At 41.1% G+C, this 21,648-nt stretch overlaps 1 protein-coding gene across 3 annotated transcripts in view; it reads right to left on the bottom strand.

Moving 5' to 3' along the window:
• Positions 1-21,648, bottom strand: part of KIF5A (kinesin family member 5A) — a 232,420-nt gene that overhangs the window by 62,538 nt on the left and 148,234 nt on the right. For all 3 annotated transcript variants that reach the window (XM_077483606.1, XM_077483607.1, XM_077483608.1), the window contains exons 10-17: positions 19,857-20,005; positions 17,205-17,353; positions 14,093-14,268; positions 13,948-14,016; positions 10,835-11,041; positions 10,131-10,277; positions 7,803-7,991; positions 4,371-4,488 (exon numbers count right to left, since the gene is read on the bottom strand). In XM_077483606.1, the coding sequence (XP_077339732.1) occupies positions 4,371-4,488; positions 7,803-7,991; positions 10,131-10,277; positions 10,835-11,041; positions 13,948-14,016; positions 14,093-14,268; positions 17,205-17,353; positions 19,857-20,005 (1,204 nt within the window). The remainder of the gene's footprint in view (positions 1-4,370; positions 4,489-7,802; positions 7,992-10,130; positions 10,278-10,834; positions 11,042-13,947; positions 14,017-14,092; positions 14,269-17,204; positions 17,354-19,856; positions 20,006-21,648) is intronic.

The raw sequence follows: 21,648 nt of genomic DNA, 5'->3' as shown, positions 1-21,648 counted from the left end.
CTTGGCCATTTTTCAGAGAGTGTGAACAATAATACAAAAACATTTCTTTCACTCATGGTTAGTGTTTGGCTGAAGCCATTATTATCAATCAACTGTGTTTACTCTTTTTAAATCATAGTGACAACAGAAACTACCCAAATGACACTAATCAAAAGTTTACACATCCTGGTGATTTTGGCCTGATAACATGCACACAAGTTGACACAAAGGGGTTTGAATGGCTATTAAAGGTAACCATCCTCACCTGTGATCTGTTTGTTTGTAATTAGTGAGTGTGTATAAAAGGTCAATGAGTTTCTGGACTCCTGACAGACCCTTGCATCTTTCATCCAGTGCTGCACTGACTTTTCTGGATTCTGAGTCATGGGGAAAGCAAAATAATTGTCAAAGGATCTGTGGGAAAAGGTAGTTGAACTGTATAAAACAGGAAAGGGATATACAAAGGAAGGAAAGGAATCGAGAATGCCAATCGGCAGTGTTCAAACTCTAATCAATAAATGGAAAATGAGGGGTTCTGTTGAAACCAAACCACGGTCAGGTAGACCAACTAAAGTTTCAGCCACAACTGCCAGGAAAATTGTTTGGGATGCAAAGAAAAACCTACAAATAACTTCAGGTGAAATACAGGACTCTCTGAAAACATGTGGTGCGGCTGTTTTAAGATGCTCAATAAGGAGGCACTTGAAGAAAGATGGGCTGCATGATCAAGTCACCATAAGAAAGCCATTATTATGCAAATGCTACAAAGTATCCCACTTACAATACACCAAACAGCACCTAGACAAGCCTCAAACCTTCTGGCACAAAGATATTTGGAGTGATGAGACCAAAATGTAGCTTTTTGGCCACAACCATAAACACTACATTTGGAGAGGAGTCAACAAGGCCTATGATGAAAGGTACACCATTCCTACGAGGTAGATCGCTGATGTTTTGGGGATGTGTGAGCGACAAAGGCACAGAAATTTGGTAAAAACTGACATTAAGATGAATGCAGTGTGTTAGCAAAAAATACTGGAGGAACAATTGCATTCATCAGCCACGAAGCTGCGCATGTGTACTTGGACATTCCAACATGACAATGATCCAAAACACAAGGCCAAGTCGACCTGTCATTGGCTACAGTAGAATAAAGTGAAGGTTTTGGAGTGGTCATTTCAGTTTCCTGAGCTCAATATCATTGAGCCACTCTGGGGAGATCTTAAATGTGCAGTTCATGCAAGACAGCCCAAGAATTTGCAGAAACTGTCGACTTTTTGCCAAGAGGAAAGGGCAGCTTTACCATCTGAGAAGATAAAGAGCAAGAGCCTCATCCACAAATACCACAAAAGACTTCAAGCTGTCATTGATGTTAAAGGGGGCAATACACAGTATTAAGAACTGGGGTATGTAAACTTTTGATCAGGGTCATTTGGGTAGTTTCTGTTGTCATTATGATTTAAAAAGAGTAAACACAGTTGATTGATAATAAATGGCTTCAGCCAAACACTAACCATGAGTGAACATAAAGTTTTTCTGGCCATGAAATCATAAATTCTGCCAGGGCATGTAAACTTATGAGCACAACTATATATATATATAAATATATATATATATATATATATATATATATATATATATATATATATATATATATATATATATATATATATATAGCATTATAAATACCTTTTTTTCTAAGTGATATAGAATAGAATAGAATAGTATCTATATATATTAAAATAAGCAGGCAGTTCTCTTAGCACAGCCAGAAAACTGGCTATGCTGGGATGGATGTGCTTTCATGCCTAGTGTGGTTACTTTAAAATAGGAAAGCAGGGGGCCTGGCTGGATCATCAGGGATTTAACAAAAAGGAAGCAATACAAAAAGAACAGGATACTTTTTAACACAAGTACATGGTACAACAGAAACATGTCAGGAATATGAAATGTTGGGGCAACATATTTTTTAAGTGTGGTAACGATGCTTGATTGTATGTGGCATCTTAACAATGCGAGACACATCAATAGGCTGGCTTCACAAGTATCCGCTGAGACAATGCACATTTTACCAGACATTACCACAATGCCTTTTAACCCCCAACACTTTGCCTGGTACAGTGCTTTGCACTACCATTCATTTAGAATGGAACCCCAATGCAAAACGACAGTAGCTGCTAACACAACCTTGCTGAAGCTAAATAAAAACCCCCAAAAAAAGAAGAAAATTAGCGCAAAATATAAGCTGTCATAGCCGCCACCCCAGCAAGAATTTCTCTTTCATTTTTCCATAATTTGCAAGGTGACGCCTTATTAATTGCTATTAATATCATTGTCAATATTGTGCTTTCTTTTCTTGGTTTTAATGAAATGACTCCCTTGGAAGGAATTTATTAAAACTTAAAGAGGAAGTAAACCCTGATGGGTTTACTTCCGCTTTCATTCCCTGCAAAGGTAAAGCATAATGGACTACTATGCATCGCATAGTAGTCCATTATGTGTCACTTACCTGACACAGGAGCCAGCGAAGTCACTGCTGTCCCCTGTAGTTCCGAGTGTCTATCTTCTTGGTGGGTCTTGGTGGGTCTCGCTGCTCCGGCGCTTTGATTCGCCGGAGCAGCGATGACGTCACTCTCACGCATGCGCACGGGAGCCGACACTCGCGGCATATCGCCGTAGACAGCGGTGGCTGTCTTCAGGTAAATATCTCCTAAACCGTATAGGTTTAGGAGATATTTCTTGGAACTACAGGTAAGCCTTAATCTAGGCTTACCTGTAGGTCAAAGTGGTTTGTAAGGGTTTACAACAACTTTAAAGTAGTTCTAAAGTCTGTTGAGCTTTATTGTCACTTTAAGACATAGACTTGATTGTCCTTTTAAGACTCAAGCTGGCCATAGATGGTTAAAAAATTTAATGAAAGATCATTTGAAAATAGAAATGATTGTTGATTCACCCAACACTGTATCAAAGATTTCCCACCTATCATCTGCATATTTTAGTTTGTTTTCAGCATTAAAGAGTAACTCCGCTTTTGTTGAGAAAAAAAATATTCCCCTCTGGGTGACATTGTCAATGTGTCCATGTGAGAAAGTGAATCTAATGGAAGTAGTTTCATAATGTCAATCAACTGCTGCACCTGCAGGGCACTGATGAGGTAAGCTACTGGGCCTGCATCCCTTTAGACCAGTGGTCTCCAAACTGCGGCCTGGGGGCCAAATGCAGCTTTCTTTTATCTGGCCCTTGGGGTACTATTTTCATCCACTGATACCAACAATGGGGCATAATCCCCCCCCACACTGACACCAATGAAGGGGCAGAATTCCTCCCAATAAGACCAATGATCAGGTACAAATCATCCCAATGAAACCAACAATGGCTCCCAATGGCACCAATAGTGGTACACAATTCCTCCCAATGACGAGACACTATTTATCCCATTTATACCAACAATGGGGCACCATTCCTCCCGCTGAAACCAAAGGTGGGGAATTGTTTATTTCCACTGATGCCGGGACCTTTTCTACTCCCAAAGGCCACAGTCCGACCCCCTCCTAAGTCTGAGGACAGTAATCTGACCCTTTGTTTAGAAAGTTTGGACACCCTTGTTTCCCTGATTTCCCTTTGGGAATATCTCACCAAAAATTACATTTTTGTTCCAGGGGATGCCTGAAATCTGACTTGTATCTTAGTGCAGACTTCTGGGAAAATCAGTGAGCCAATCACACAAGCAGGAAATTATGTTTTTGGGGGCATTCTATACACATTCTGTGTACAGAACACCTCCAGGTAGCCATATTGTATTGCATGTTACAGAAAATTACAGAGCTGCAGTTTGAAAATGAAAAGTAATTTTTAATAACATTCAATTACAAAATGACTTGTATCGCAATTGTATATGCTATATTATTTTTTCTTTATTTTCTATTTTTTTTCCCCCACGAAATTGGAGTTACCCTTTAAAGTATCACTTTTTGTTCAATCTGGGTTAAACTCTTGACAGGCTCATGCACTTTATGCTTTTAATGTTTTTTTTTTTCTTATCAATTTTACTACTCATGTTTAGAAAATCATTCGCTCAAACAAAATTTTCCAACATGGCCGGTAATTTTTTTTCATGCAGATATGGATATTGATAGTCAAATTGAGCACATTGTCCATTAGGATAATAATTTTAAGGAAATTGGATGCGTTGTCCGAATCATTCATATTTCTATTGTCATTTATCTAGTTCAGGCTGAAAAATAAGTAATATGTAAGCAAGGGGTTGGCTGCTGTGGGCAAGACTTCCAACTTTCTTTTACAGAAACATATTGATCTATTTTACATTTCTCTAATCTCCTATTTCATCTGTCACAGTATACTTAAAAAAGTGACTGATATCTACAGAGTACCTTGAGCTTGCATTTTGGCTATTTCTTCACTCAGAGCATCATAGGATTCCTCCAGCTGGCGTTTCTTCACCTCTACGCTGTGCATGTACTCTGTCAGAGACCTAATCTTAGCCTCGTGCTGTGAAACAAAAGAGAAGGCCACGTTATATTCTTACTTTGTGTTATGAACTCAGTGGTAGTCTTAAATCTGATGTCACTTAAAGCACTAGAATACAATGGTACTATAGTAGTGTATAGGATAGAGAGACAAAGATTGCAGTCTGCTAAATGTAATGGAAATTTCGAGCCAATTGCACTCTTGGACATTTGTTTTGCACTCTCATTGAATTATGTTAATGTGGAAGGATAAGGATGTCAGCCCTGGAATCCCAGGACGAAGTCGCAATGACAAAACGCGTTGGGACGTGGCTGTACGGCAACCGGAAGTGACGTATACGCATCACTGGAAGTGATGCTCTGTGTGGTTTGCCGTGTTGGTTGGCTGAAATTCGGTGTTTAACCACTTACCGACCAGCTGTCATTATAATGTGTCAGGTTCGCTCGTTCCCACAAATCGCCAGAGGTGAACATTGGCACCTTAACCACTTCAATACAGGGCACTTAAACACCTTCCTGCCCAGACCAATTTTGAGCTTTCAGCGCTGTCGCACTTTGAATGACAATTGCGCGGTCATGCTACACTGTACCCAAATTACATTTTTATCATTTTTTTCCCACAAATAGAGCTTTCTTTTGGTGGTATTTGATCACCTCTACGGTTTTTATTTTTTGCGCTACAAATAAAAAAATACCGAAAATTTTGAAAAAAAAAATGTTTTTTTTTGTTTCAGTTTCAAAACTTTGTAAATAAGTACGTTTTCTCCTTCACTGATGGGCACTGATGGGGGCTACACTGATGGGCACTGATAAGGCGGCACTGATGGGCACCAATGTGGCACCAATGAAGTGGCACTGATGAGGTGGCACGGATTGGCGACACGGATGGGCGACACAGACGGACACTGATAGGTGGCCCAAATTGGCACTGATAGCTGACACAGATTGGCATGGATGGGCGGCACAGATGGGCATGGATGGGCGGCACAGATGGGCATGGATAGGCGGCACAGATGGACACGGGTGGGCATGGATAGGCGGCACAGGTGGGCACTGATAGGCGGCACAGGTGGGCACTGATAGGCGGCACAGGTGGGCACTGATAGACGGCACAGGTGGGCACTCATAGGCGGCATTGGTGTTATACTATAGTAATGGATGCCAATCAGTGCCAAACAATAATGCATGCCAATCAGTGATGCCCATTGTGGGCACTGATTGGCATCCATTATGGGCACTGATTGGCATCCATTGTGCTGACTGGCATCCCTGGTGGTCTAGGGAGGATTACCTTTTCCCTAGTGGTCTGGTGGCGTCCCTGGTGGTCCAGTGTGGGCATCCTCGGGGGGGCTGTGCTGATAATCGATCAGCACAGACCCCCCCTGTCAGAGGAGCAGACGATCTGACAGACGCGAGTGAGGGAAAGCCGATCACCGGCTCTTCCCATTTACACTGTGATCAGCCGTGATTGGACACGGCTGATCACGTGGTAAAGAGTCTCCGTCGGAGACTCTTTACCGAGATCGTAGTTGCCGGGTGTCAGACTGACACCCCGCAACAACGATCGCCGCGATGCATGGTCACAACATCGTGCGCCTGCACAATTGTCATTTAAAGCAACGCAGTGCCATATTGCAAACAATGGCCTGTCATTAAGGGGGAAAATCTTCCGTTCTGAAAGTGGTTAACCTATGTCCGCTGTGACTAGGTATCTCTGGCATCTGCACACCATACCAATGCAAGTTTTATTTTGCCTTCTTGTAAGTGTATTACCATTAGGCTACGTGATTTTAATAAATTCCATTGTTTGATGTTAGTACACTATTTGGAGTTTCATTTTCCTCCACATATTACAGATACCTTTGAGTCTCTGGATACTTGGAATGTTTTTGATGGGATATTCATAACCCTGAGGGGTCTATTGCTTGATATGCCAAACACAAGAGGGAAGTGGAGACACAGTGTTGATCACAGGGAGCGGTGTCGGATCAGTCTATCAACTGAATATTTATCACGTAGATAACACCCAGTATTATTGTTATCATAGTATATGGACTATTTCTTTTTAGTGTTTAGTGTTTGCATAGTACCACTCACTGTGTATGTAATATTTATGCTTGTGTTATTGCATTACTTAGCGCCACTATTTACCTTTTACTTATGTTTTTTAGACTTTGTTTTATTATACTTATTGTTCTTAAAGTGGCTACTCTATTCGAATTGGGTTTCTCCTTGGCGCAATGTTAAGATCTTAGGTAGCAGCTCATTGTAAGATCTGATTGTGTATTATACAGCCCTGGAACATGCTTATTCAAAATCAGCAATGGTAGCTCACATAGCACTGTACTACTGGTTCACAATTATGAATAACATTATTAATTTCATTAATACAATGATAAAACGAATCATACTAATACTAAGGCATCTATTTATACAAAGATTTGCATAGCTGTTTGTCCATTGAAAATGCAGGTAAATTTGTTCTGGACGAGTGAGACAAATTCTCAGGCTATACTATATGCAGATCGAATGCGTTAATGGGAAAAATACCACACTGACCACTAGATGGAGCTGTTGAGCATATTTATTTTCTATTATACTCAGCACTAGGGATGAGCTCAGGCGTGTTCGCATGGAACACGTGCAGAGCCCGCCAGGAAGTGAGCGCAGCGTTGCGCTAATCACAGGCAGTGAGACATTGCCCCGATGCGTGGCAGCAGAGATCGGGCAATCTCTCACTGCCTGTGATTAGCGCAGCGCTGCGCTCACTTCCTGGCGGGCTCTGCACGTGTTCCAATGCGAACACGTCTGAGCTCATCCCTACTCAGCACCATCTGATGGCCATAATGCAGTATTTTCCTCATTCACACATTCAATCTGAAGCAAATATAGTCTGAGAACATTCTATTTTCTCCTCATTTGCACAGTACACATTTAATTGCAGTTTTAATAGAGGAACTGCTATGCAGATTTTTTATGAATACACTCCTAAGTTTTCTTTTCCTTTTTTCATTCTACAATAGTGTTTTTCAGTTATCAAGAACAGATCATGTTTTAAGGTTTCATCATATAAACTCACACTTGAGAAGAAAAATGTTGAAAACATTATCTCTTGGAGATACTTAAACGTTGTCCACCTAAACTTCATCTGGTCACCAGCATCTCATAATCTTATTATTCTGTTATAATAGATCATCATGAGTTCTTAGAGCACAGCATAAATATTCAATGCTAATTTTTTTAACTATTATAAAGAGTAGTTTATGCAGAAATTCCCTAATAGGATGAAAAGGGAATGTGTACAATCCAGTTAATTATAAGGGAGGTCGGCCATACCTGTGATATAAGCAGTTGGCACGAGGACAGTTCCCGTCCAGTAACTTCCATCTTGCGGTGACATTCAACTTGAAGATTCTCTAGCTGGCGACACCGTTTCACCACAGATTTCACTTCAGATTTAATCTTACTGATGTATAGACGAGCCACAGTAAACTCCTCCTCTATGGCCCCGCTGATTTCCACAGGCTACAATGTAATGTCAATGAGTAATTTTTACAAAAAGGGATATATTTTAAAAGCCCAAGCCAACCATATAATAAGCCTAAAGTCTAAAAGTGCCTACAGACCTCAGAGAACTTTCACCCAGCTGTGAACGTTCAGAAAATGTTCATATCTTAGTAGGCCTCTCCAATGACCATAGCAGAAGTCCCTTGGTCATGCCTACCCAGGTAAAAGTTGATTAGCTGGTGAGGATTATCCTTGCCAAATCTCTCTCCTCAATAGGCACAACTATGCTCTTCACATGTAAACTTTCACATTTGGGGAAAGATCTTTTGGTAGAAGCATCATTGGTGTTGCCTGTGCTTTGTCCAAGCAGGGCAAGAAAACATGTCCATCTGAAATGCCACCCCACTACCAGCAAATTCTCAACTTGCCTTCAATCCATCATTAAAGCAGAACTAAACCCTCCTATCCTTTTCAGCCAAGGAAGCTGCCATCTTAGCTTCCGTGGGACCTGCAACTGCCATGGGACTGCACATGTGATCAGTTAGGACACCACACATTTGATGGTTTGACAGTTTGGTTGAGAGCACAACCAATGTGACAGTTACACTCTGGACATTTGTCAGGAATGCAATTGTTTTTTGGTAAATTGATGGGTTTAGTTCTGTTTTAAGAAATCATTACTTCAGGGTATGAGGAGTATGTGACAATCTCCCCTTCCTCAATATATACATATCCCTCGTATATTGTGCCACAGTATGGCAAAACTATTGTTTATAATTTACAGCTTTACAGTTGTACTTTTTACTGTCTATTGTATAGAAAGGCTTGGTTTGCCTTTCATGCAAAATAAAATTCCAAATTTTTCTGTGTAGGTAGTGTTTGTTCTGGCCTTTTTTTCAACTTGATTGAAATGTCATATGGTGACATTTTATTTATTTATATCCACCACAGCTCGGCCATGGTGCATAGAAATGCAGAGAGAAATGGAGCTGCAGGTGAAATGTGATATCCCAGATTTCTGCACTGCACCACAGCTCACCTGAAGGTTGCATTCCAGTGTGAATGGGGTACATAGGAAACAATAATTTTCTGTGTAACTTTGAGGTGACCTGTGGTTTTTAGTGCAGAAAACCACAGGTCTCCATACAAGTGTGAACAAGCTTATTGGGGAAGAAAGTACAACACATTTGCTGGTTCACCTTGATTAAAAGAGAAATTGGACTTTTTGTTTTAAAAAAATCATACTTACCTAGGTGGATGCAGCATCGATCCGATGCTGCATCTGTCCCCAGCCGGCTTTAAGACTGAAAACCAAGTGATGAAATATCACTGATCGCTCGGTTCTCAAAGCCCTGTGAGCAGAGAGCTGGCGACTCTCAGCCACCAGCTCTCTGCTCTGCTCCTCTCCTCTGTGCTCACTGGAGCGCTGGGCTGTGAAGGGAGGGAAGTGGCTGGCTCAGGCTCTCAGTGACTTGCTGAGAGGCTGAGCCTGGTGCCGGCCCAGGTATGTGGGCGGATCCCAACTGTATTGTCATGCTCTTATCTGAGCCTGAACCAGCTCTGTGACATCAGCCAAAAGCAGGCTTTAGCCCTCTGTCTGTAGAAAATGGGTCACAGGAGTGCAGAACAAACTGCACTCCTCTGATCCACAGGAGTAGTACAGCCAAAACGCCTGTACTTCTCCTTTAAGGAGGAGTAAAAAAATTGTTACACAGACAAATTTCTTAAAGCAGAACTAAACCCTCCTATCCTGTACAGTCAAGGAGGCTGCCACCAATGTCTGATCTGCAGTTGCCCTGGTGCTGCACATGTGGCCAATTATGACACCAGACAGTTCGGTTGAGAGCACAAGCAGCTGTGACAGTTATCATTCACTGCATACCTTGAAAATAACTGCTTTGGGAAACAGTTCAGGCAATGGGTTCAGTTCCTCTTTAACACACTGTATACCCAAATAATTAAAATGAGATGGGTAGCTATATTATTCTGGATTTTAAACATTTGTTTTGCAGATTAAAAAGCCAGGAGAATATTAATGTGGATGGTAGTTCAAGCTACCATGTATAAATAGTGGAATGTTATGGTGAACCAGGGACAACGCTTCAGAACAAAGTGCTAGTTTTGAAATCAGTTACACATTATGTTACAGTAACTTACCAGTTTAAATTCTCCATTGCCGACAATGACGCTGAACTCACTTAGGTCTTTCATGAGGCCATTGAGAACTTCAGCAATTCGCTTGCGTTGATGACTGCTGAATTCCTGCAGGCGATGCAAGTCACTTTCCAGAGACAAAAGGCTGGCCTGAAATGGAGAGAAATGTTTATGTAATCACTTAAAATACTAATAGGAAACTACTTCAAATATTATTCAATCTTGTGATATAATGGCAGCAAGCATTGTCCTGCTAATGCTTAAAGTGGGCCTAATAATTCATACCAGTATAAATCCTTATCTCTTTTCTGGGGTCAAATTTTACAAATAAAAGCTAAAGCTTGTGCCGACTGATATAAACAGTAGGTTATACTTTTTATCTCTGACTACAGAACATATTTTATGGCCCTGAACACATGTCCCCTGCTGATATAAAGCACTACGGAAGGCAAGGCAGTAGCTGAATCACACATGGCCTCTATTCTGTGTGAGTCTCATCATCTGCATGGTCAGCATGGTATTGCATAAGTTGTATTATGATCTCCTCTTAGGTCTGCAGCTAGGGAAGCATGTCTTTGTGTTTTACTTTGAAATCATGCTTCTGATCACATCTGGACCACTAGACAAAAATCACTGCATTCATATTACACTAGCAGCATACTACCACCATCTTGTGGTCAGAATATGAATTACAATAGTGTACTTACAACTTTCTGAGACAGCTCCTCAGCGAGGATTTTGTTCTGTATAGTTTTCTCGTCAACTTCCTGAGACTTCTGATCATAGTTCACTGCAAGTTCTTCCAGGGCCTGTAGAACCTCCTTCACTTCTTCCTTGGCACAATCATTTTCTGACTGCAAGCGGCTCAGTTCCATCTGCACCTTGTCATTATCTCCCCGAGTGGATACTAATAGCTGTTTGCACAGAAGATGGTGTCAAATTTACGTAATTTATCCAGACATCTTTATTATGCTAGAAGCTGAGTAGTATGAAGGTACATAAGTAAACTCTACCTCATACAAAAAAAAAAAAAAACTATTTATCACAGAAGACCTCTATGCAGGCTCTTTGGCAGCCATTTTGTACATATACCAGCCTTTGGTAATGCCTTGCATGCATTTATTCAATTCTGAGTATCTTTCAATAAGCAATATGTACGTTTCCACTTGAAGAATAAACAATTCATGGAGTGGCAGGGATTAGGCTTACAGTACAAAATTAGCAGCCTATGTAAAATCATGATGCTGTAGCATCACAGTGACTTTCATGTGGAAAAAATATGATACAGTTATAGTTTTTGAAAAAAAATCTAAACAAACATTTTTGGTAAGGAATAGACACAATATGGTGCCTGCAAAGACCTTGGATCTCAATCTCAGGATGTATAAAGGGCTTTGACTTATTTCCAAATTAGCATTATTAGCATCTCCACAATATTTCTTTTTCTGTTTCAATATGTTTATTGAGAATTTTTGAATAAACAGTAATAAACAAGAGATTGCAATCTACTCCTTGTGAGCCCTCACAGGGGCCACTAATCATGAATACAAACCCAAAGGGCAAACCATCACAGTATACTTCTAGTAAACTCGAGATAAGAAAGGGAAATGAGCAAGGGATAAAATCAAGACTGGTTCAGTACCAAACAACTCGTTCCTTTGTTGTTTCCTGAGGGTAAGCCCTTATCCTACTACCCCCGTCCATGGGTGGCAGCAGTTTTTATTAGCAATGGGAGAGATTACTAAGGAGAGTGAAGAGAGATAGGGAACAGAAGAAGGAAGGGTAAAGAGAAGAAAGGGGGAGGAAAGGAGGGGGGGAAGCTCGCGCTCGGACGCCCCGCCAGGAGAATTTAGACCAAACCCAGGCATGTCGCTTGGAGCGCGGAGAACTCATAGGAGATCCACGGCTCCCAGATTTTTTGAAATTTAGCATCAGAATCATGGACAATACTGGACATACCTTCCTGAAGTAATATAGCAGTCATGCGTGTCTTAACCCCTTGAAAATCTACCCATTGTGACTTCCAGGCTTGGGCAATGGCCCGCCTGGCCGCTATAAATAGATAGGTAGTCAGCTTCTGTTGAGGGCCGCGCAAGCCAGGAACCGGGCAATGTAGGAGAGCTAGCTTAGCGTCCCTTCGGATCGTTAGATGAAAGAGTGTCTGCAGTAAGCCAAAAACCCTAGACCAGAACCCCACCAACCTTGGGCAAGCCCACCATGTGTGCAAAACATCACCTCGCTGTCCACAGTTGCGGAAGCATCTGTCAGTACTCCCAGGGAATGCCCGAGCTGTGCGGGCAGGTACCCAATACCATTGGAACATTACTTTATATGCGGCCTCTAGGGTATTTGTGTTGAACGAGCATTTGGCGACCGTGTTCCAGGCCCTGTTCCAATCCTCTGGGTCTACTGGGGGCTGAAGGTCCTTTTCCCATTGAGTCATATAAGAGAGGGGTGCCGATGGTGAGCGACCATTCAGGGAGGCATAAATGGCCGAAATCAGGCCTGGGGACCCTGGGGAGTGATGGCACAAAATTTCTTTTTAACCACAAGATGTCTTTAGTCCTCCGGGTTGAATTATGTCCAGAGTCACTAAACATTGAGGAGATACTGTAAGTTCAGAGCATCATAGGTCTGTTCCTTGAGGGGGCATTGCCACACATTGCCCCTCCATTCACAGTATAAACATGCATCATCCAGGACTGCCCATAGACAGTAGAATATTGGAAGAAAAAGGAGTCCTTGTGCATCACATAACTTCCCGAATACTTCAGAAAAAAGTTAGTATTAATAAGAATAAAAAATAAAAAACAATGGGCCTTCTGGAGGAAAAGGCACTGGGAGGGCTAAGACTAGAGTAGGATTTTAAGTGGCACCAGAGCCTCTACTGGTAGAAAGGGTCTACCATTTGGCAGTTGAACGAAAAGGTCTGAAGAGTAGCAACAGAAGTACGTGACTTTATTATATATTAACTTTAAAAGAAGTCAAGGTCCCGAACTCAATGTTGGTCTTGGGCCTAAGAGACTTTCCGGGCACAAACAAACTGATATGAAGACCATTACTGGTACTAGCAGGCACCTCAAAGTTCTCATACCTGTACAAATATTTAAGTTTTATACAATTTGCTAGACATGGCAGAATAACGTTAAGTGGCAAAATGGTTCTATAGATATCCAACAACTAAAAGCTGGGATGACAACTTGCTTATTGCAGGCTTTAAAACCCAGCTGTTACTTGGAATATCAGCATGACTGGACTTTAGAATATAAAAAATGTTTGTTAAGTATGCTATTCTTCAGCAAACCTCTCACCCTCTTTATCATATGTAATACTGTAAGCCATACCAAAATATGTTCTCTGGTGTATTTTTATATTCTATTCTAAAGTAATGCCACTGATCTCACTAAATTTAATTATTTAGAGTGCAAGGTCTGAGATCTCTTCATCGACTTGCTTTTACCACTAACAACCATGACATAAAACTGTTGTCAAATTTCTCATTGAGAAAGGTCTGAATCCTATGCAGATTTACACAAAACAACAGAAATCCAGAGTTGTAGCTTTTTGCCAGCTAGATCCACAGAACTGTTCCTTTTTCCAGCTGTGTCCAATCTTTGAGCTACATCTCTTGTAATGCCTACAAACAAAAGCTGCTCTATTCCTATTGAGGAAGTTATCCTACATGACAGCACAGTACAGACACCCCAATAATATCTTATGGGCTGTTGTTTCCTCCTATTGGACTGAGAACTTTAAACTAAATTCATGAGTAATATTTAAATAACTGCAGCATTTGTTTTATAAGTACATTGTGTGTTACCTCTTCTTGATCCAACATCTGCTGCTTCAACTTTTCTACTAATTGACTGTGCTGGTTTATCTCATCATCCTACAAAATAAATAGAAATTACTTTACATGCATCTTTTCCAAAGGGGATGGTTTTCTCAACTTCATAACAACCTACCTTGTCATCCATCTGTTTGTACATCTTTCGGATCTCCTCCTCATACTTCCTTCTCTCCTCCTCTGAGATTCGGATCACAATAGAAGAGTTATTATCATTAACTGGGGTCTCATCACACGTTTCCGGAATAATCTGTTCATTGTCACTCAGTTGCTCTGTTTCAGGTACATTCTCTCCTAAAGGAAAAAAAATATATTTCTGAGTATAGATGTAGTGTGTATAACTGCCAGTAGTTAGCGATCTGCTAAGAACACTATTCCTAACACATCCAAACCTATTTTGCTTCCTTCAAAATCCCTACTTTCGGGCTGGTTCACACCAGATGCTTTCCAGTGCATTTTTAATCCTCACCCAGAATGCATGCACAGTGTTTGCCATGTATTCCAAACGCCCAAGTTTACAATAGTGCAGTCAGGTCCAGTTCTTTCAAAAAAAGTACAACCTGTGCTTTCAAAAAAAGTGCAATCAAAACATGTGTAAACACATTGGAATGCACTGGAATGAACAGCTGATGAAAATAACGATTTTTCAAGTATCAAAATAAAAACAGAGGAAAAAAAACGCACTGGAACACGTGAATATGGATCCAAAAATGCGGGTAATGCTATAGATGTGGTGTGAACAAGCCCTTAATGCCAGAGGAAAAAACTATGTTATGCCGCGTACACACGAGCGGACTTTTCAACATCAAAGGTCCGACGGAACAATTCCGGCAGACTATTCGATCGTGTGTGGGCTGCAGCGGACTTTTGATTTGCAAAAGTCTGACAGACTTTAGAAATGGAACATGTTTCAAATTTTTCAGACAGAACTCTGCCGGACCCAGAAATCCGCTCGTGTGTGTGCTAGTCTGACGGACTAAAACCGACGCTAGGGCAGCTATTGGCTACTGGCTATGAACTTCCTTATTCTAGTCCAGTCATACGTCATCACGTTCGAATCCATCGGACTTTGGTGTGATTGTGTGTGGCCAAGTCCGTTCATTCGGAAAGTCCGTCAGAACTCTGTCAGAACTCCGTCAGAACTCCGTCGAAAGTCTGCCGGACTTAAGTCCTGTCGTGTGTACGCGGCATTAGAAACAGCTCGAGAACTAGCATGGCAAATCTCTGAAACAGGGATAGCCCCAGTCCAGATGGGCTTAACTTTCAATAAAACACTCCAGGTTCAACTATCAAAATACTTTCTAGCAGATGACAACTCCATCATCCCTGAGACCCCAATCCAGTCTCTGATTTACTATGCATCCACATTAAGATAATTTAAAAAAAGGGCAAAGACGGCACTGATGGGCACTCATAGGTGGCACTGATAGGTGACACTGAATGGCACTGAAAGGCTGCACTGATGGGTACTTATGGGTGGCACTGATAGGCGGCATTGATGGGCACTGATAGGTGGCACTGATGGTCACTATTAAGTGGCACTGATGGATGCTGATAGATGGCACTGATAGGCATTACTGATGGGCACTGATATGCAGCCATTTGTGTCCAACATATGCAGCCACTTGTGCCAATCAAATTTAGCCACTTGTGCCCATCATATGCAGCTATTTGTGCCCATAAAATGCAGCAACTTGTGCCCGTCAAATGCAGCCACTTGTGTCCATCATATGCAGGCACTTGTGGCAATCAAATGCAACCATTTGTGCCAACCAAATGCAGCCACTTGTGCCCATCATATGCAGCCATTTATGCCAATCAAATGCAGCCACTTGTGCCCGTCAAATGCAGCCACATACCCTGGCAATAAAAAAAATTTGAGAGAAAAAGCACTAATTGTCTTGCACACCCCCCCCCCCCCCCGGCTCGCAGCTGCTGGCACATGCACACCCCCCCTGGGCTCGCAGCTGGCACTTGCACCCTGCAGCTCTAGAACCCCTTACCCCCACGGGAGGTCCGGCACTTACCTGAAGAGCATCCTCTGTGTCTCCACTCTCCTCTTCTCCTGCACACTCGGGCAGCAGCAGTGGCGGAGGTGTCCGCTTCTCTCATGCTTCCTTCGCTTGCCAAAGTGCCACTAGGCATCCAATAGGTTTGCCTGGCGCTTTGGCCAATCGGAAAATAGGTCTCACCGACCTGCCTCCTGATTGGCGGGGAGGCATTGTAGTGTGAAGATAGAGAAAATTCATTCGCTATGGCCACACAATTGGGTGGGATCAGCGCGCACTCTCTCTCCTGAGCCCACCATTTTTTGAAGCCGATTAGAGCCCCTGGCTCTAATCACATACTTAAAAAAAATACATACTTAAAAAAAAAAAAAACTCCCACCCCCGCCATAGGAATCCATTTGTCCGCCGTCCTCAATGGGGCCGGGCGCATAGATAGGGAGGCGGCTGTAGGGAAAGGGGGGGCAGTGCCAGTGCACCCTCAATGCATGGGCCGCCACTGCTTGGGACCTTTTTGCACCCCTTGACATTCTTTGATTAAGTATGTACAGAAACCAGTCCTTTTGGTACAATCTCCCCTGCCAACATCCCCATGATCAGAAGGCTTGGTCCCATATTTTTGGAAATGGGAAAAGGACCTTACGATTACATCCTCCTAAGTACAGAAAAACAAAACTCTACACTTTGCCCATAGATCCTCTATCAGGTTATAAACTTCTTACATGATAGTACAGGGTCCTCGCCATCCTTTATGTCCTCCACTTCTATTGTAAATTATATTGGCCCTTTGCTTCACTATTTCTACTACCCCAAACTTTGAGACTTCTGAATGGGGTCACAGCAATCATCCAAAGGTCAACGACTGTCTCATGACATGTTTATTTTCCTACTTGATCACAATACCATGTCACGGAAAACATATCTATGCTCATTAATAATTCACCCCATCAACATACTAGAGCCTCCTCTTGTTTCTAGAAATAGCTATAATAGCTTCCAAATGTTCACCCCCCCCCCCCCCACCCTTTATCTTCCTATAAGTGTTGTAAAGTCAAGGTGCCCTGGAGAAGGTGCAAGGTATGTATGGAATGACAGCACATATGGACGAACAGATTGCCATTGCTTTATTGTTGTACAGGATCACAAAAAAATGCATAAATAGTGATGTATTGTAATTTGTACTTGTAATAATTAATAAAATAAAATAGAGAGGCTATTCCTTACCATTCCTCCAGCGACTGAGTTCAGCCTCCAGCCGTTGAATGGTCTCTTTCATGGTCTTGTTCTTCTCCTTCTCCTTCTCAAACTTCTTCTTCCACTGCTCAGCTGTCAGCTCCAGGTTGACTGACGCAGTGTTCTTGATGGTCTTAGCTCTATAGAGAGTGTAATAATAAACATTTAAAAACAAATTGTTATTTCAAACAAAAGAACACAATGATATCAGAAGGCTTAGATTGAAAAGACAAGATACCAAAACCAAACAATGATTACTAATTTGAATAGCTTTAGCCCAAGGAAATAGACCGCCATTTTACACCTCTTTAGGTACAGGCAGTAATTAAAAGTGTAGCTAAAGAAAGACCACAACAAATGAGCTCAGGACACCACTGTCAGAACAATAAATACACTGACCAGGTTCGAAATTTGCAGCTCATTATTCTCTTGTGTCACTAAAGAGATACAAGTGAGGGGAAAAAAGTATTTAATCCCCTGTAGATTTTGTACATTTGCTCACTGACAAATAAATGATCAGTCTATAATTTTAATGGTAGGTTTATTTTAACAGAGAGAGACAAAATAACAACAAAAAATCCTAAGAAACACATTTCAAAAAAGTTATAAATTGATTTGCAATTTGGTGAGTGAAATAAGTATTTGACTCCTTCACAAAAAATGACTTATGCCCTGTACACACGGTCGGAATTTTCCAGATGGATTTAGGCCCAAACTTGTCTTGCATACACACGGTCACACAAAGTTGTTGGAAAATCTGATTGTTTCCGAACGCGGTGACGTACAACACGTATGACAGGACTATAAACGAGCCAGTAGCCAATAGCTTTTGTCTCGTAATTTATTCTGAGCATGCGTGCCAATTTGTCCATCAGAATTGTCTACACACGATCGTAAATTAAACAACAGGATTTTGTTCTCTGAAAATTTTAGATCCAGCTCTCAAACTTTGTGTGTCGGAAATTCAAACGGAAAAGTCTGATGGAGCCCACACACGATCGGATCGTGCATTTTCCATCAGAAAGTCCGACCTTGTGTACAGGGCATTAGTACTTGGTGGTAAAACCCTGGTTGGCAATCACAGAGGTCAAACGTTTCTTGTAGTTGGCTACCAGGTTCGCACACATCTCAGGAGGGATTTTCTCCCACTCCTCTTTGTAGATCCTCTCCAATTCATTAAGGTTTTGAGGCTGACGTTTGGTAACTCGAACCTTCAGCTCCCTCCATATGTTTTCTAATGGATTAAAGTCTGGAATCTGGCTAGGCCACTCCAGGACCTTAATGTGCTTCTTCTTGAGCCACTCCTTTGTTGCCTTGGCTGTGTGTTTTTGGTCATTGTAATGCTGGAATACCCATTCACGACCCATTATCTATGCCCCAGGCTGATGGAAGAAGGTTCTTACCCAAGATTTGACGGTAAATGGTCCCGTCCATTGTCCCTTTGATGCAGTGAAGTTGTCCTGTCCCCTTAGAGAAAAACACCCCCAAAGCCTAATGTTTCCACCTCCAAGTTTGACAGTGGGGATGGTGTTCTTGGGGTCATAGGCAACGTTCCTCCTACTCCAAACTCGACAAGTTGAGTTGATACCAAAGAGCTTGATTTTGGTTTCATCTGACCACAACACTTTCAATCAGTTCTCCTCTGAATCATGTTCATTAGCAAACTTCAGATGGGCATGTACATGTGCTTTCTTGAGCAGGGGGACCTTGCGGGTGCTGCAGGATTTCAGTCCTTCACGGCGTAGTGTGCTACCAATTGTTTTCTTGGTGACTATGGTCCCAGCTGCCTTGAGATCATTTACAAGATTCTCCCATGTAGTTCTGGGCTGATTCCTCACCGTTGTCATGATCATTGAAACTCCACGAGGTGAGATCTTGCATGGAGCCCCAGACTGAGGGAGATTGACAGTTATTTTGTGTTTCTTCCATTTTCGAATAATCGCACCAACTGATGTCATCCTCTCACCGGCTGCTTGACGATGGTCTTGTAGCCCATTCGAGATTTGTGTAGGGCTACAATCTTGTCCCTGACATCCTTGGACAGGTCTTTGGTCTTAGCCATGGTGGAGAGATTGGAATCTGATTGCTTCTGTGGACAGGTGTCTTTTATACAGGTAACAATCAGAAATTTTGCTGATTGATAAGGGACCAAATACTTATTTCACTCAATAAAATGCAAATCAATTTATAACTTTTTTGAAATGCGTTTTTTTGGGGGATATTTTTGTTGTTATCCCGTCTCTCACTGTTAAAATAAACCTACCATTAAAATTATAGACCTATCATTTCTTTGTCAGTGGGCAAATGTATGTACAAAATCAGCAGGAGACTTTTTTCCTCGCTGTAGGTAAAACATAAGGAATTGTTTTAAAAAGTGGGAAAATCTAGAAGAAAAAATTGTGCATAATTTTGCTTTCAATAGTAAGTATTAGCAATACTCCCTTGCAAATTGTATTTATCACTGTTTGTATCTGGTGGCAAAAGAAAAGACGGTTAGGTTAAAATATAACTAAAGGTATACTTTTCACTCATCACCATTCACTGAAAATCAAAACATTGCTGGCTGCTGTTTGGCTTTAATGAATGTAGTCAGACAGACAGCCCTGCTATCACACAACACAGTTTATTTTGGCATTCTGTTACCTTTGACCAAACATAAGTGTTGACTTTGTTTCTGCATCATTGTAGCTGGATGGAGAACAGCAGATAAACATGGTTGTCCTGCAATTTCCGCCCAAGGAGTCTTGGAGGATTCGGGTCATCTTACTATCTCTGTAGGGAACATATCCTTTCTAAAACACGATAAAAAGAGTAATGTTTTAAATTTGATGTTGATATTACATTGTACAGCTTTCAATATGTAATAGATACTGATAGGAATTTTTCACCCCGTCAAATAAGTTTTCACACCCTTCCTTCAAAAAGAATTTTAATTGTCCTCTGTCTCCCATATTGTCACCTAAGTACAACGTATACTGTGCACATGTATCAGGCAATTTGCTGGTAAACCTGGGGATTGCATAAGGCAAACCACTGATACAGTTGGCCAGTTTGTATATTTATTGCACCATAGGCGAACAAAGAATCCTTGTTTTATGCAAAGTTTGTATAAGTATATCAGTGTATAAATGAATAATGGAGAATATGAATTATCTCCAATCCTGATCATATTCGTACTGGAACTCCAGGTTGACAAACTATTTAACAATGAAAATATATCTAATTATATTATTATTCATGTAGAATTTTAATTTCTTTATATACAGATGCCACTCTAGCCACATATATTAAATAATTTTATAGCAATAACTTCCAAGTGTAACAGGATTTATACTCTTCTAACAGGGAAGCATTAAACACTTGCTTTCCAAGCCTATTCTAACACTTCTCACATAAATGTAAATGTCATATTTTTTTTCTAGAAAATGACTGAACCCCCAGACATTATATGATTTTTAAGAAGTGACAGAACTACATAATACAATTGTGGGCATTGGATTTTTTTTTTGACACACAGTATTTGCACAGTAGTTTTTCAAATGACCTTTTTTTGGGGGAAAAAATACACTTTCATAAATTTTATTGCACAAAAACACAATATAATACCAAATTATTTGGCAAAATATAAGAGATGATTTTATGTAGAGTAAATAGATCCCTAACATGCCGCACTTTAAAATTGTGCAGGCCTGTAGAATGGCGACAAACAGTACTTAAAAATCTCCCTTCAAAAGCCTTTACAGGTTACCAGCCTAGAGTTACACAGGTGGTCTGGTGCTAGAATTATTGCTCTCACTATAAGATTTGAGGCAATACCTTATCTGTAGTGTGAACACCATTTGCATATCCGTGTGCGACCTAATATGCACTTTACATTTTTTTTATTATTATTATTTATTTTATTTCAACTTTTTTATTTTTACTCTGTCTCTTTAATTTTTTTTAAACATCCCTTGTGATAGCAATTAGCAGTGACAGGTCCTCTTTATGGAGGGATGCTGCGGTCTATTAGACCCCTAATCTCTCCTCTGCCCTTAAAAGCATCACATCAAACTGAGATTATGGTAGGAAGGGAGAGCCCGGGGAGGCTAATTAGCTGCTGAGATTACTTTTAATTTATTCAGTATCGCCGGCTGAAAAAAGAGATACTGGGGTCATGGCTGCAGTTGCCCTGTTATAGCCACTCAAACCCAAGGACATATAGGGGCATCCTTATAATATTAGATTTCTGGCTGCTTGCTTTCTTTCTCTCTTTCACTCTTATACACTTTCTCAATACCTGTTAACAGGTATGTAGACCAAGAAAATCATTGAAAATTCGTTATCTATATTGTTGTGGGTCAATAACTCACAATATTGCAGCAAGAGGTTCAACAAGACAACCATGCAAGTAGAATTTTCAGAAGGATACTTTAGCAATGGCAGCCTCTATGTT

This window comes from Lithobates pipiens, unplaced genomic scaffold, assembly GCF_037356315.1.
Source record: "Lithobates pipiens isolate NorthernLeopardFrog02 unplaced genomic scaffold, aLitPip1_a1.2 Scaffold_16, whole genome shotgun sequence".
In the NCBI taxonomy this organism is placed as follows: domain Eukaryota; kingdom Metazoa; phylum Chordata; class Amphibia; order Anura; family Ranidae; genus Lithobates; species Lithobates pipiens.
This window is presented reverse-complemented; position numbering and strand designations above follow the sequence as displayed.